General features: G+C 47.8%; 1 protein-coding gene across 1 annotated transcript in view; it reads right to left on the reverse strand.

The window, feature by feature from the left end:
* The window catches only part of LOC119455385 (uncharacterized oxidoreductase MexAM1_META1p0182-like), a 91455-nt gene extending 88230 nt beyond the window's left edge, over positions 1-3225 (reverse strand). Inside the window, exon 1 of the mRNA XM_037716785.2 lies at positions 3083-3225. Coding sequence (XP_037572713.1) covers positions 3083-3122 — 40 coding nt within the window. The 5' untranslated portion in view covers positions 3123-3225. The remainder of the gene's footprint in view (positions 1-3082) is intronic.
* Between the last annotated feature and the right edge of the window lie 14310 nt (positions 3226-17535).

Below are 17535 nucleotides of genomic sequence, written 5' to 3' on the forward strand. Positions count from 1 at the left end.
TTATTTCATCAAGCGGCCATTTATGTTTTGCCCTGCCTCAGAAAGCGCTTCCTTTATGTTGAATCGGCCGCATCTGGCTGGCATTCATAAAATTGAGGAGGCGCTGCGTGAGACGTGAACGCCATCTGGCAATACATCGGGAAACATGAGCTTGTGCAGAGGGTTTCCTTCCTCCATGGCAGAGGGCGCTCGTCGGCGCGCAGTCGGGGAACGTCGTTCGTCGGCGCGCATAGCATGGCATTTTCAGCTCAGCTTAAGAAACTAGGGTCTTTAGAGTTACGTATCTATGTATTTTCTATTAAAGGAACGCACCTCCTAATACTTACCTAGTGATGTTGCGCCTCAGATATGCGTAATATTTACTTTGTGATCGATAACGTTCAAAAGTATGAACAGCCGTACCAGTTTAAATAGTGTGGGCGGTAAGCAAGTGGTCCAACTTTGGCCGGGTGGCTGAAGCGGGTGACAGACAGACAAACAGACAGACAGACAGAAAGACAGACAGACCAAATTTTCAGCGTTTAAGTTCCCCAAGAAAGACTATCGTCTTTAAAAATTGCAGTACTGCAAAACATGAACGCGGGCTCAGACCTTCAGGACAAGTCCAAGTGGGCCGCTACTGCAAAGCGCGGATTTTACGCATCAACGACAGGCCGTCCAAAGGGATCGCGATGTCGGCGAGGGCCACCACCTTCCGGTTCCGTCATAGGCGGAGCCATCAACATGATTGGACCGTCTTCGGTTCCTCCCAATCTTTTCAATAAAGTTCTTGTTAACTGTCAACCGCAAAACTTTCCCAGAGCCTGTACGAATTCTCATTCACGAGCGCTTTATGTACTTCAGAGTATTCGGACTGCTCTCGGTCCTTCAAAAGATAAGGAATTCATGAGTGCAACAATACCTTACGGTCAACTGATCTGGTTTCCACGTGCAAATCTAAATGTGTAGCGTGTTGTTCGTCATCATTATTACCTGAATCTGGTGTAACCCAGCAACTATTTCTTTTATTTTACATTCTTTAGTAGCGTGACCTGCAGGGACGGGCCCTACTGTACGTTGTACATTTTATTGCGATAGCAATTACATGGACACTCCAAAGCAGATTTCTGCCGTCGCCGTCGCCGTTGCCGTGAGGTTCCGTATGACGTCAGTGGAGGTGAAACCGTCGCTGCGATATATATATAAGTGGTTCTTGAGGGAAAGGGAAAGGTTGGCGCTATCTTCTGCAGCCCTTGAGGGAGCACGGCTCAGCGCCAACGGGGAGGGGTAAGTGGGAGCGAAAGAAGGGATAGAGTGAAGTCGCCATGGCTGGGCGAAGCAAAACCGGCAGGCATAGGCGGCACGTATCAGACGGCCGAACGCTGTATGTGCCAGTGAAAGAGCGCGAGGGGCGCGCGCTTTTACGGGGAATGAACGCACGGCGGAGAACAAACGCGCGTTCTGCGCCGTGCTCCCTTAAGGGCTGCAGAAGTAGGCGTCTCTTTCCTCCTCTACAATCACCATATATGTAGAGCAAAAGTGCCTTCTTCCGACGCACGAAAGGCCGTGGGGGGGAGGGGGAGGGAAGGGAGGCGACGTTTACCTGCGGCACCAAGTGCCTATTTATATCAGAGGCTCCGGCAACAGTCACCAACGCTGCACGCATTTTGAGCGAACGCGGGCAAAACGCCGACGGCGTCGACAACAGTTCTGCGTGTTGCCGGTGCTGCTGCATGTCCAAGTTTATACAGCTGATAAAGCTACTATCATTACTCCGTATAGCTCTCTACAAATTTGCTATCGCAATTGATGCTTCGCCTTTCAGGTGAAACTGCGACAACTTTTTTCTTTGAGATTTGTCATCTCGCTCTTTCTTACCTCTTTCCCCCTTCCTTCATATCTTTCATTTCTATGTGACCCACCACCCAGACAAACGGGTGGCACTGGAATGCCCCCCACGACCACTCCCCCAGCGAGGCCTGGCTCGCAGGGAGACCTCGCTCCTTCTCCGGCTCCGCATCGGCTGCAGCTGGACGGCAGCACGCAACTACCGACTGGGACGAGCGACGTCCCCGGCCTGCAGCTCCTGCGGGGAGCCGGAGACGATCGAACATCTCCTGCTGGCCTGCCCGGCGTACCTCCAGCAGCGGGGCCCACTCCTGCAGGAGTTCCGCCGCCTGGGCCTCCCCTCTGGCAAGGAGGAAGATCTCCTCTTCCCCGGCCGACACCACCTTTCTGCACTTCGAGGCGTCGTGGAGTTCCTTGACTCGTCAGGGCTCTCCGCACGCCTCTAAGGACATTTCTACAAGCGGGAAGGCCTCACGGCCTCCCACCCCACCCCGGGCCTGACCGGCCTGGCACAACACCCCTGTAGACTCTGCAGCACACCAAGGCCTTCCATCTCGGCCTGATACGTGCCGCCTATGCCTGCCGGTTTTGCTTCGCTCAGCCACGGCGACTCCACTCTATCCCTTCTTTCGCTCCCACTTACCCCTCCCCGTTGGCGCTGAGCCGTGCTCCCTCAAGGGCTGCAGAAGATAGCGCCAACCTTTCCCTTTCCCTCAAGAACCACTTATCATCTATGTTTGTCTCCTCCTTTCTCAAGAGTAGGCAAGTGTTGTGCCCCTTCTGGTGGCAGTTGGCAGCCTTGCTCCTTGCTTTCCCTTTCCTGTGTATATGTTTACAAATAAAATAAATAAATAATATAACCTGGTGTACCGAGGATCTCTCATTTCCATCGTCTTGACACAGGGAGGTATTTCGTTTACAGTTGTCTTGACCGCACACATTACATCTCACCTCGGCACACATATATCTTATCGTACCGGCCATTAAATTAAAAGATCATGCCATGTCGTTTGCGAGCTCATGCTCTTGTATTCTCCTCCTCTTTTTGTTCGCACGCATCATCAAAATGGAACGGCCTTTCCCATTAAATTGCTGCAATCACCTGTCCACCGAGTTTCCTGAAACTGAACTGAACACATTTGTGACTGACCGCCATCATATAACAATATTGTAACCCTCCACTAATGTCATAAACCCTCAGAGGTCTTTAGGAAATTAGGTGATGTGATCTATGTTGCGTGTAGCGTGGTCTTACCTGTGATCAGAGCAACCTTTCCTTTGAAGCCCGTCATCATTTCTCCTATTGTGTGCAGGCCCTGAGGGTCTTCGATGCTGAAGCGAAACAGGTGATGCGATGGTAACGGCACAATCGTGTCCAGCACAGTGAAGCCGCTCGCGCTAGCCGTCTGCCATGTTTTGACTCCAGTTCTCATTACATGTCGAGGTCACTATTGTCAACCTCATGATTCTGGTATGCGCAGCTGACAACGTGCTATCTAGTGATATAATTCAATCAGTCTTATTTTCTATTGTGCAGTACTAACAAATTGCATTGGTATAAATGTATTTGCGCAACGCAGGCGAAATGTATAGCGCAAAGGCAGGATAACAGCGGCGCTGTGCCCTTTGCTCTGAACCTTTTGTCCCGTGTTAGCACTGTTTTTACGCAAGGATAATGCCGTAATCACATATTATTACTCCTTTTAAGCAGCTGCAACGATTTCTTCGAGACTTTTGTCATATTGGCCCAAGAGAATCCGTGTCCCGAGCGAAAGATTAGAGAAATTGGAACGGACTTGCATCACAGGCCGCGCACTCGTGCAAATTCGTCGCCTTCAATAGACTGCACAGCTACTGCAGGCTACGCTTAATACAACATAATACAGTATGAATACAGTATCAATACAGTTTAAATAAAATATACTGCAGTGAACCTTTCCCACATATGCCGGCCCGTAAAGTTGCAGGTAATTTGTTGTCGTTCTGGCTCTCAATAATGACACCAGCTGAAAAACGCGAGAGCTATTTCTATTGTAACCACAAAAATTTTGGCAGTAACGACACAAGGTTGCGTTTCCACTACACAATTGTTGTTGCAACACTAACTTGTGTAGTAATTGCACAAACTTACTACACGATAACATAACCCTTTGTAGTAAGTACACAACGTTACCACGCAACATAAATTATGTAGTAACGGTACAACAGTACGACACGGCAAACAACCTTCAGCTAGTACCAACGCAACACTACAACTTGGCAGTATAACTTTCTCTAGGAACAAGCAGCACTACGACACCACTAACAACCTCAGCTGGTATCAATGCAACAGAGGGGGATAACGTTTTTTTTTCTGATGTTGGGACACTTTGAGAGAATATTTTACACGAAAATACAAGTTTATATTTTCATCTGCCAAATACATTGTACAACGAACATTTATTTTGTGATAATGCCTTAAAGTTTCCGTGGAACGCTTTTTAAAACATTCCATCAATGCGAATTATGTACTTATCAGCACCACATGCCTAAATATTTTCTATGCTCCCCTTTGGTCACTGACGCTGCTGTTATAGTGCACGAAATTCATGGTACGCATGGCATTGACTAATTAGCACCAGAAGAATCACGACCGCATTGTATTCGCGTTGTTGGTGCGCTCATGTGTGCATGAAGACATTCAGATAATGCGCGAAGTTTTTCGAAAGCAAGGTCCGCCACATAGATTGCTGGAATTACGCTGCTAATTTATTTACGCGGAATCAAAGAAAGGTGAACATTAACAAAAGTTAGTTTTAAGGAATCGGCAGTGCAGGAATCACTTTGGTCATTTTCAAATGCCGCACAAGCGGCTGGGTGGGCTTAATTGAAAGGCAAAAGCAGTTCTTCCGTGAACAGGGTGCGGCAAGCGTGTAGGAAGAGGCTACGAAGGCCTCGTCCTTGTGCAGAGGGTGGCGTGGCTCGGGCGCCACTTGGCGATCACGTCCAAAGATGGAAGGGTACAAGCGGGTGGGGCACAAAAGTAAAGCGACTCTGGAAAGAACGACTGCGCAGAAAGGCGTGACAGAAAGCTAATCATCAACAGCAACAAAAAAAGAATAAAAGCCGGGGAGGACAAAACAAGCAGAATGCAAAGAAAGAAATGCGGATAGTTCCACGAAGTGAAATCTGTCGAAACCGTGGAGCTGTGGTCCTTCTGTTTCTGCGATTATCGCTTATATTTCTGCGTATTGCCGCTCGCGCCGAGGGGCGCCATTATGCGAAGAGCGCGTGGCGCAAACGCCTGTTATGATAGCCGATGCCTCTCCTCCTCCTCCCCAGCGCGCGCTCCTCTACTCCTGGCAAGTGGATCACATGATCTCTACGGCTCTGCTCCTGCCTGACGGCGCCGTCATCGACGGCGCATACTCGACTAAGAACAGCTCCGCTGTTAAAAAAGGAGAGAAACCACCAGGAGGCACATCTGTTCACCGTCGAAGACCGCACGGCCCGCAGGGTTGAGCATACATGAGTAATCGTTCATTATTTTGATAGCAATTATATGAATACTCCAGGCGCATTCCAGCCGCCGGCGTATAAAGGCCAAGGGCGATAACATAGTCGCCGTGCACCCTATGCTATTAGTGAGACTGAAAGCTTGACAGGGTTAGCCGGTGATTGTGGCTCAATCTCGCGCGCGCAAGGGAGGAAAGCGAGGAGAAAACGCGCTTTCGGGCATTATACTTCGGCGGTGGCTGCGTATGGCACGGCCACGCGGGCCCCAACCTGAAGGCGTAATGCGATGGGGACACAGTGCGCCGAGTGGTGATAGCTTCGTGTGTGCTGCGTTCTCTTGCTGCAGGCGCGCTTTCTCACTCCAGCGTTTTGACAGCGAGTGTGCACGGTCATCAGGGGATATATATGTGTGCGCGCGTGAAACCATGCTTGTAAATTTAGTTAGTAAGCGAACACTTACAACTTTATACGGCCGATAAAACTACTATCCTTGCTTCGTACAGCTGTCTAATTTGTTATTGCAATCAATGCTTCGCCTTTCGGTTGAAACTGCGGATTTTTTTAGGCAGGTTTATTTTGTTATATAGAATCACTATCTTGCCTCAATCACAGCTGTGTGCCTATGGAATCCTTCTTATTTCTAATGCCGCATCTCGCGCGTGCTGAAAACTACCTATGCAGCTCTCTGGCAATGACTGGGGCAGTTGTACGTACGTGAAAACGACCTCTATGGTTCAGATACAACTGATAGTTACTTGTACATTCCTTTCTGCCTGGGTGCGCAAAACCTAATTTTTCACCTTGACATAATACATTAGCGACACCCATCAAATATAAAAACCCCGCATTGTAATACTGCTATGCGAACTTTGTGTTATAACTTAAAATACGTTTGTGGTGTATGGGTGTTATTGTTGTATCCCTTTTGATTTTGCGCAGGTAACATGAGTCACTAGTACAGCAACACAATATCCAGTCTACATGCACTAATTGCAATTTTTTGTACATCGGAAGAAGCACCGTTCTTCCTTTCTGCTATATGTAAATGCTTCCGTGAGGCTGGCTAAATTCTCTGCCCTTGAAAGCTGCCGTGCAGGCGTCCAGCGTTTGTGGCGCGTGTCTTCTGTTTGCGTGCCATTTCATTTTACAATGGTGGCATGCATCAAGAGACCTACACTATTTATTGATGTGCAGCTATTCTTTTTTACCAGCCGCGCTACTCATCATGCACACTCCATCTCCAACACATATTCACTTAAGATGAACGCGGCAATTGTGATTTTATTTCCGTTTTAAAACTTGACTTTTCTCTGCCGAGGTCCAGCGAAAAAATTTCCCCGGTACGTACGTGAATGATCATCACGCAACTTTCCAGGCATTCCTGCCTGATAGAGCTACTTTAACCTTTTGTGATGTGCTAGAAGCTTGAAGGGGGACGGTTGGAGAAGGGTACGACGACATAGAGGGGGAAGGCGGTGTTGCTTTCGAAAGGGTGGGGCCGGAAGGAGCACTTGGAAAGGGTGCTTCCGCCCAGCCAGTGTCGCTCGCTTTTCACCGCGTGCTCACTTTAAGCCCAGAGATGCGGCTCGATAAGCGTGCTCGCCAGTGGCGCACCGACGAGGGAAAGGGGGGGGGGGGGGTGTTGGGGGGTTGTAACCCCCCCCCCCCTGAGGCCGACCTAACCCCCCCCCCCCCTTTTGTTTAATCCCTTTCATTTCCTTGCGCATTTGAGTACTGCAACTAAGATGTAAGACGCGCAATCGTCTGCATGCTCGCAAAAAGCGCATTTTTTGACAATTTCCCGTGAAGAAACTGAAATTAATGCTGTTTAGATGGTATCGGCAAATTTGGTTGTCGTAGTCGCTGTTTTCGATGTTCCCGGGACGCTCATACCTTATCGTCTCAGTGTGGTACAACGCTTCAGATATGCGCATGAGAAGTGTTTATATATGTGATGTTTAGTCATTATTTCGGATCAGCGGTGCATGGTTTCTACTGTACTTGAAGTAAACAGCGAGCGGTGGCCGTACACGATGCTGATGTAAGTAAATGCGCCGTTATTGTGTTGCATAAATACTTTGCGCGCAGTATCGCCCCTTCAAAGAGCTATGGCCACTATGGTCAAAACTGAGCTATATAAAAGCAGTCTTTATCATCCTATTGGCGTAAGTTCAATGCAGGTCTAACAGTGGCAAATGCATGAACTCGGCCGCTACGATATGGCTAACCTCCGCTGAGTGGAATCGACCCCAGCTTGAACTTGACGTGGGCAGCTGGCGAGTACTCTTGTCCGTGCATTTCAACTTCCGAAGCATGTATGGATTTATATTGAGTACGACTATATATGAATAATAGGAGTACAAGCGTACCCGCTGTGGCAATCGCGTTACGGTGCGATGTATTCGCTCACAGGCACATCGCAGCGTGACTGGTTTTGTCAGCGTGACTGCACGAAATCCCGTCATCATATTGAACGACTTGAACGACTCATCATATTGAACGACGCCCAAGAAGCAGCTATGAAAGATTTGACGAAAAGAGTCGATAAGTTAGAGGAAACCAAGGTAAACAAAGATTTAGCTTTGATGGCGCAGGATTTAGACAAGCTAGAATACCGCAGCCGGCGTTTGAATCTAGAAATCCACGGGATTCCGGAAACTGAAAATGAGGATCTCATGACGAAAGTGAACGAAATTGCGAAACAAATCTCGCTCCCTCCTGTGTCCCGAAATGAGCTTGAAAACATCCATAGGCTACCCGCTAAACCAGGCAGGGCACGCGGTGTTATTGTGCGATTTGCAAATCAGGAATTAAGAGACAAGTGGCTCTCAAAGAGGCGACTGCTCAGAAGCGAAAGCAGCAGTACATACATATGCGAGAACATGACTCGACAGGCACGCGAGCTGCTCTCAATGGCCAAGGAATGGGCGACGAAATCAGGTTTTGCATTCGTATGGCATACAAACGGTAAAGTGTTAGTGAGGCGAGCAAGCGGAGAAAGGGCGATGGTCATTCGAGGAAGCGAAGACCTGTCACGTTTGACATGAAGGCGGGTGGCACCATGCATGTGCATCATTGGTGACCTTGACCTTGATGTCGTACTCCACTACCGAATTTCTACGCCATATCCCTGCTTTAAGAAATGGCTCTAGACTTTCTGTTTTTCATTTAAATGCGAGAAGCATACGGAACAAATTTGATGAAATTAATATTTTATTATCTGAATTTAATTATCTGTTTGACTTAGTTTGCTTTAGTGAAACGTGGTTCTCATCAGATGATGATAGTATCATGCTTGACGATTATGACTGCGTCTGTGCATGCCGATTAGGAAAACGTGGTGGTGGCGTCTGTATGTATATCCGCACAAACCTGCCATATAGATTAATCCCAGAATTTAAGATCGTAGGTGATAGCTATGAGTGTATAACGATAGAGTGTTTCGATATGTTATTTTCTGTTATTTATCGCCCTCCTTCTGGATCAATAGAAAGTTTTCTGAATTTCACTGAGAAACTGCTTGAAAGATCTCTTGAATCTCGCTTGCAAACTGTCTTAGTTGGCGATTTCAATATCAATGTGTCACTAGATAACCCCTGCTATGTACGCCTAAATGAATTAATCGAAACATACGGCTGTACAAATGTAATAAACACACCAACAAGAATAACCGCTACATCTGAAACAACTTTAGATCTATGTATCACAAGCTTCGATCCTGATGACGTAAAAGCAGGCACCATTATGTCCGACATTAGTGACCATTTCCCAATATATTGCTTCCTACCAGGCAACTGTGTAATCCAAAATAACGATGAAGTAATATTTAGGAATTACTCAGAGCATAATATAGACATCTTCAAGAACCTTGTCACTGGTGTTAATTGGAGCACTATTACCGAAGAAACCGATCCCAATAAGTCCTACAACCTATTCTTAGACTACTTTACATCCATCTATGAAAAGTGTTTCCCTCCTAAGCCCCTCAAAAAACACAGAAAGTGCCGGAAGCCGTGGATAACAGCTGAACTTTACAGCAGAATTAAACTCAGAAATGGCCTTTTTCAAGTATTTTTGTCCTCCAGAGATGGAAATGATTTACGTAATTACAAAAAATTTCGTAATAAACTGAATAAAGACCTGAAAATAGCTAAGTCAGAATACTATATTAGCAAATTTGCTGCTCATTCAGCAGACCCACGCCTCTTGTGGGACACAATTAACGAGCTAATTAACAAAAAGGCAGGCACAAGAAGAGTCAAGTTCCAAAGGCCGGGCATGAGGGATGCAGAAATCGCCGATACTTTCAATAAACACTTTCTAACTGTAGGAGGGTTTACAAATGACAACATACAAACACCTTGTGATAACTATATAGCCACAGACTGTCCGTCCAGTGTTTTCCTGTATCCTACTGACCAGAACGAAGTGGAACAGTTAATTTTGTCATTAAAGGATAACTGTGCATGCGGCCCTGATGACGTCAAGCCGAAGCCATTAAAAGCTATAAGTCACATTGTCGCTGTACCGCTGACGCACATTTATAATTTAATACTAACTTCAGGCGTGTTCCCCGATCAAATGAAACTTGCTAGAGTGTCTGCGATTTTTAAAGGTGGGTCGTTTGACGAACTCAACAACTACAGACCGATATCTGTCCTTTCTGTATTTGCAAAAATTGCTGAACACATTATAAATAAGAGGATTACAGGTTTTTTAACGAGAAACAGTATTATCGCAAAAGAGCAGTATGGATTCTGCAAAAACAAGTCTACAGAGACCGCTTTACTTAGCATCAAAGAATACATTCTTGACAACATTGAAAATAAAATATATACACTTGGGATATTTCTGGATTTCAGAAAGGCATTTGACAGCATACAGCACGACCGGCTTTTGCGGAAAATTCCCTATTATGGTATTCGTGGTACCTCGTTGCAACTGATACAAAGTTATCTAGCATTCAGAAGGCAATACACTACAGTAAATAATATACAGTCTCAAGTTGAATTCATTAAATATGGTGTCCCCCAAGGATCCATCCTTGGACCTGTCCTGTTCTTGCTGTTCATTAATGATATAGTAAATATTGAGGGATATAAGAAAATGATATTGTATTCTGATGACACAAACGTATTTTTCTCAGGTCCAAACGTATGTGAACTGTATAAAGAAGCTAACGTGTGGATGAACAAGTTAAATATATGGTTAAATGCAAACAAACTCCAGTTAAGCATAGCTAAAACAAAGTACCTGCTTTTCAAACCTAAAGGAGTAACAAACATTCCATACAGACCAATCTACTTCCAAGGTAGCGAGATTCAGCAATCAACAACAATAAAATTCTTAGGAGTGCATTTCCACGAACATCTCTGTTGGTCCCCCCAAATTGACATGATAAAAAAAGATCTTTCCAGGATAATCGGCATTTTAAATAGACTAAGGTATTACGTACCATCGAATGTTAAGCTTCAAATTTACTACGCTCTAGTTCATTCCCGCCTAACATACTGTTCCTTGGTGTGGCTAACAACGACTGACACAAACCTTAATTCCCTCCTAATTCTTCAAAAGCGTGCAATACGTGCAATTTCAAACATTTCACTTTGCGAAAGCACACGACCATATTTCAAAACCTATAAAATATTGCCTATCAAGCAGTTATACAGACACAAGCTATGTTTGGAGATACTACGTCAGTATCGGTTAAATTCATCACTTTTATTGGATACATATCATGTTAAGCAAACCCCGTACGACCTACGCCAGAGCTTAATATACAAACCTCGATCACGCACCAACTACGGAGACCAACGATTAACTTATCAAATACCAGACATGCTTAATCAATACCCAACCATACTACATTTACTGGAGTGTGGAACTTCATCTAAAGCATTTAAAAGAATAACAAGAGAACTACTAGCTGAAGAATACGAACGTTCTCACGATGTCTAAAACACTTGACGTACCTTAACACTTTGACATGTTGTTCCTTATAGCTGTGCAATAGTGCTAATAGTGCCTTTCACAATTTTGTTTAGTACTGCGATTTCTCTCATGCGGACACCGATTACTTGTATGTACAATCAACTCGCTTTTCTGTTTTGACCTGTACAGCATAAACATGCATTTATTGTGTGTGTTTTTTTCTCTTTTTCCCACTGCATCATGTCGCTGCTTTGCTGCCAGGGTGGCACGGCCAAGTCAGGCATTTCCTCAGCCTTTAGCCGTGTCTCCCAAGGCAATTTTGTACCGAATTTGCCTTTAATAAACCCACAGAAAGAAAGAAAGAAAAGACTTGTGGTTGCAAGTCGCGCCAGAGTCGTTGCCGGACTCGGTGAAGTGGCCACTCACACAATACGAAAATTAGAACCACTGAAAAATGCACAAAGCCATTTGAGCTCGCTTCATGCCATACTTCATGCAGTGTGCGTCTGCGTCCCGCGGCGCCCCGAGCCCGTACATTTCGTTTCTCACGGAACCCGCTAGGTGACGCCACAGCGCAATAAAGAAGGCGGATTGTCGGGCTTGTATTGGTGAGCGTTCAACAAAGCTGCCACTGCTTCTCAGAATACCAGTTTGCTTTTCGTGTCATCCCCAATTCCTCTGTAATACGGATCAAGCATTTTTGTTTACTTTTGTTTCGTGTTCAGCCAGCCCTACCAACACTAATGGCGACTACAATTAGTAGATATGTTAGGCTATGTCTTAAAAAAAATGTCGCAGCTTCACCCGAAAGGCGAAGCATCAATTGCGATAGAAAATTGGTAGAGAACTATAAGGAATAAGGATAGTAGTTTTATCAGCTGTAAAACTTGGACACGCGGCATTGGTGACTGTTGCCGGTGCCTCTGGGGGCGGCTCGGAGGTTTTCGACGAGATCAGAACGGGACATTCGTCGAGCAGCGTCGGAAGTCTTTACCACATTCTCACCTCGCAACGTTTTTAAATAAATACGTATTTGGTGCCGCAGCTAAACGTCGCCTCCCCTCCCTCCATCCCGTCCCCCCACGGCATTTCGCGCGACGGAAGAAGTTGCGTTTGCTCTCTCTCTCTCTCTCTCTCTCTCTATATATATATATATATATATATATATCGGTGATTGCAAAGGAGGAAAGAGACGCTTAATTCTGCATACCTTCAGGGAGCATGGCGCAGAACGCGCGTTTGCTCTCCGCCGTGCGCTCGCTCCCCGTGAAAGCGCGCGTCCCTCGGGCGCTTTCACTCGCACATACAGCGTACGGCACGCGGCGACGATTTCATCGCCGTTTGACGTCATACGGAACCTCACGGCGACGGCGACGCCAACGACAACAATCCGCTTTCAGTGTCGATATAATTGCTATCGCATTAAAATGTGCTGTAGTGGCAAAGAAACTTTTATTGCAATAACATTGATGCATTGCGATAACTGTGACACGCCATGTTGATATAGAAAATTGAACTGCTTTCATAAAGCAGTCTGAGTTCGCCAGACGTTGATAATAATATACGTATAAATTGCAGTGAGGAATGATCTGTGCCCCATATACCACAGAACTGCAATAAAAAAGACTGCTCACTGTGAAATATGCATATCTGGAGTAGGCCCAAGTGGAAACATGACTTCCTTGAAACAGAAAGTACCTTGACATTGGTAATCACTGGTTCAAATACTTACGACATTTTTTTCATTAATTGGCATCTAGCAACGCTGCTAACGTCCCTTGACTTGAAACGATGCGTGGGTTAGCACAGCACGTTAGTATAGAAATCATATAGGAATCGCAGGGGAGTTTTAAAAAGTAATCGTTGCCTAGAACGTGAAGACTGTAGTTGGGCAGCAACTGATGGAAGCTGGGGTTTTGAGGTTGGAGCTTCACAGGCTACACAAAACAGCGCGTCCCCGGTTGTCTTTCGGTTTTCTTTAGTGCTTAAAAACTGTGCCGGGGTTAGAACTGCTGCAAATCCCACAACACACGCAAGGTGATTAGTCAGTCGCATTCACAGCTGGCTGCTATGAAAGCTGCGCGTAGAGACCAGTTGGGAGGCTATAGCATGCGAGCAGCGCCTCCGCAATGACGGTGTGTTCCGTTGTGTGCATACATCTTGCCTTGTTCCATGCCATAATTTTTTCTCACTGATTTCATGCTGCGACCATTTTTTACTGTTTCCTCAATATTTCCCACTTTACAATTTCGAATATCTCTTACTTTCTTCTTGTTCATCAGTCTTGACAGTTCACATACTTCTATCTTATCTATTGAGTTGGACACTTTCATTCTTTGCCGTTTTTTTATTAGGTCCTTTGTTATTTGAGAGACCTTACCTACCTTACAACCCACTGCAGTTTCTGCTTCTAAAATTAGCTTAGTTACGGTTTTGTTGGGACACGCTGCAAGGCTGAGCCAAGCGAGTACAGGCAACACGCATCCCAAACAACAACTGAACTTTTATTCACTCCGAAGCTCTTAAGAAAAGTGACGTGTCCTCGCGCATGCGCTCTTGGCATTGCCTACGGAAGCGCCGTTTCGTGGCGCTACAATACTCCCCCCCTAGTGGATGGGTCCACAATGAGCTGCGGTTCATAAGTTCATTCGCAACGGAGGTCTTGTGCGCCGTCCACTCCGTGTGAACCTTTCGACGACTGGTTGAGCCGGTTCAGTCTGTTCTGCTGGTAGTCCTTGTGGCTGTAGAACTCGAGCTGACGAACGCAATTCACTGCTGCTGTCCACATGCGCTGGTTTTACGCGGTCAAGCGAAACCACGTCGTGACGGCCACCTCGGTCGATCGTGATGTGCTTTTCTCCTCGTTTCACCACCTTGAACGGCCCATCATACGGTGGCTGGAGTGGACGCTGTACGGCGTCGTGCCTTACAAACACGTGAGAGCAGGAAGAGAGATCACTGTGGACGTGGACAAGCCGTGGTGCTGGCAGACGCGGAGGGACAGCGCGTAGCTTGCTCATAATGTCCCGCAGTCGCAGGGCGTAATCGTTGTTGGCCTGGGCGTTAGCGTTTTTACTGTCAGCGACAAACTCCCCCGGAAGGCGAAGTGTTGAGCCGTATACGAGTTCAGCCGAGCAGCAGCCAATGTCCGCTTTCAGAGCCGTCCTAATTCCCAATAAAACCAGGGGTAGCGCCTCTACCCAACTGTGACTTGAAGCTGCCGTCAGGCTAGTCTTTAGTTGGCGATGAAACCTTTCCACCATACCGTTGCTGATGGGATGGTAGGCCGTGGTTGTGATGCGCATGATTCCTAGGAGCCGCGTGATGTTCCCGAATAGGGCAGACTCGAATTGCGTTCCGCGATCCGTTGTCACTGTTGATGGAACTCCGAATCGCGCTACCCAGTGGTAGATGAAAGCGCGGGCCACAGTGTCGGCGGTCATATCTGGGATGGGGACGGCCTCCGGCCACCGCGTGAAGCGGTCTACGCAAGTTAGTAAGTAGTTTTGCCCTTGGCAATAAGGCAATGGTCCCACAAGGTCCAAATGTACATGGGAAAATCGAGTGTCCGGCTCGGGGAACGATCCTAAGGGGGTCACCGTATGGCGCTGAACTTTGGAGCGCTGACATGATATGCACTCCCGTGTCCAACGTCGGACATCCCGGTTTATTGCGGGCCACACGAACCTATCTGTGCACAGCCGTTGAGTGGCTCGAATCCCCGGATGCGAGAGGCCGTGCAGCAGTTCATAAATGTTGCGGCGAAGATCATGGGGCACGAACGGTCTGGCCCTACCTGTGGACATGTCACAGCATACAGATCCTGTCGGTCCATCCACCCATTGTAGCTTCAAGGCGCTGGTTGTTGACTTCAGTAGGTGTTTCACTCCCTGTCGCTGTGTTGAGCGGTCGTTAGTGCGGTGAAGTCAATGCCGTTTGGTAGGCTGATGGCGTTCACTGGGCTGCGCGAAAGAGCATCTGCCGCTGCATTGTCCTTCCCGCTGACATGTCGTATATCCGTCGTGAATTCTGCGATGTACGACATTTGGCGGAGCTCTCGTGCCGCGTGTGCACCCGTGTCTGAGTTGATCGCGCGCAATGCGTAAGTCAGCGGCTTGTGATCCGTGAGTACAAAAATTCTCGCCCTTCTACATAGTGGCGGAAATGTCGTATAGCAGCGTATATGGCCAGGAGCTCCCTACCAAAGGTGCTGTACCGTCGTTCGGCCGGGCTCAATTTTCTGGAGAAGAAGGAAATCGGACGCCACCTCCCGCTCGACTTCTGCTGCAATACGGCTCCAATAGCTGCGTCGGAGGCGTCCACCATTAGGCATTGCGGAACCCCGGGCTGTGGGTACACGAGCAGAGCGGCATTCGCGAGAGCCTCCTTAACATGCAGGAATGCTTCAACGGCTTGGTCGTTCCACTGAATGGTGCTTGCATTAGTCCCCGATGCTGCTAGTAGGCTGTGCAGCGGGTGAAGGATGTGGGCGCACTTTGGAACGAACCTACGGTAGAAGTTTACGAGTCCCAGGAGCTCTCGGAGCTGGCGGATGGTTTTTGGCTGTGGAAACCGTCGTACTGCTTCGACCTTGTCCTGATGTGGTTGCACTCCCGCGCTTGAAATGCTGTGGCCCAAAAATGGTAGCGATGGTACCCCGAACACGCACTTGGCCATATTGATAACGATCCCGTGCTCTGCCAGTCGCTGTAGTACGCAGCGTAGATGACCTTCGTGCTCTTCGGGCGTGCGGCTAGCAATCAGCAGGTCATCCAGGTAAACCTTGCAGAAGTCGAGGCCCCGGACAACGCCATCCATAAACCGTTGAAAAGTTTGGCCTGCATTCCGTAAGCCGAAAGGCATCCGTAGAAATTCGAACATTCCGAATGGCGTTGTTATTGCAGTCTTGGGAACATCCTCTGGTGCTACCGGTATCTGATGATATGCTCTCACCAGATCTATTTTTGAGAAAATGTTAGCGCCATGCAGGCAGGAGGTGAGGTCGTGGATGTGCGGCACTGGGTAACGGTCCGGTACAGTCACACGGTTTAGTGCCCTATAATCCCCACAAGGACGCCAGTCGCCGCCTGTTTATTTGGGGACCATGTGAAAAGGCGACGCATATGGGCTGCACGAAGGGCGTACTATGCCGAGTTCCATCATATGCGAAAACACCTGTCGGGCTAGCCGTAGTTTATCGGGTGAAAGACGCCGTGGTCGCGTGTAGACCGGTGGTCCTGTGATTTCTATGTGATGCTGAACATCGTGTTTCACTTCGGCAAATGCCTGTTGCTGTCGCGTCAGCTCTGGGAACTCTTGTACTATGGTGGTGAAGCGCGATTCTCCGGACGGACGGAGTAATGTCGGGCTGAGAGGAGGACGCCAACACGGCTTGCCTTGTACCAGTGCACGACATACAGGATCCTGAAGCCGTTTGTTCCGAACATCAACCAGCAGGCCGAAGTATTGCAGAAAGTCGGCGCCCAATATGGCGAACTTGACATCAGCGGCTATGAACAACCATTTGAATGTTCTGTTGAAACCGAAATTCAGCGTGAGCGAACGATGTCCGTATGTTCGTATCACCGTGTTATTGACGGCTTGGAGTGGCGACGTACTAGGATTCTTCCTTTCGGCTTGTGACGCGGGTATCACGCTCACCTCGGCGCCTGTATCGACTAAGAAACGAGCCCCGTGGTTGCGGTCGGTAACAAAAAATACCGAGGGACGGCTTGAAGGCAACTTAGAAGCACTGGTCGCCCTCAGTGCTTGCCGCTGTCGTTTCCCGAGCGCGCGCAGGGTGGAACGCAGTTACGCGCAGCATTTCCGAACCGCCGATGATACCAGCATATATTCTCCCGCTGAGGTTGCGATAGCGACGTGTTTGGCTCGCTTAACTTTGGTGCATTCCTGCTTGTGCGCAAAGCTGATAACGTTTCGGTGAGCCGAGAAATATCGTCACGCATTTGCTGAAGTTCGTCCTGAGCATGTTGTGCTCGCACGGAAGCCAGTGATGTGGGTGCGGTGATCGCCATGAGTCGATCAGCAAGCTCGGCGACCGCAGGTAGGTCTTTCTGTTCTGACGCAGCGACAACCAAGCGGACATTTGACGGCAGCTTTTGCAAAAAGAGTTCTCGGAATAATGCTGCGTCTACACTGTTTGTTGTTTCGCCGCGCAATAGTTGCAGGTGCCGCAACAGCTGACTGGGAGTACGGTCGCCGAGGTCCGTGTCGCGAAGTAGTTGCTGCAGTCGCTGCGATTCGGGGGGCGTGACACGGCGG

The sequence above is a fragment of the Dermacentor silvarum genome, chromosome 6 (genome assembly GCF_013339745.2).
Source record: "Dermacentor silvarum isolate Dsil-2018 chromosome 6, BIME_Dsil_1.4, whole genome shotgun sequence".
In the NCBI taxonomy this organism is placed as follows: Eukaryota; Metazoa; Arthropoda; class Arachnida; order Ixodida; family Ixodidae; genus Dermacentor; species Dermacentor silvarum.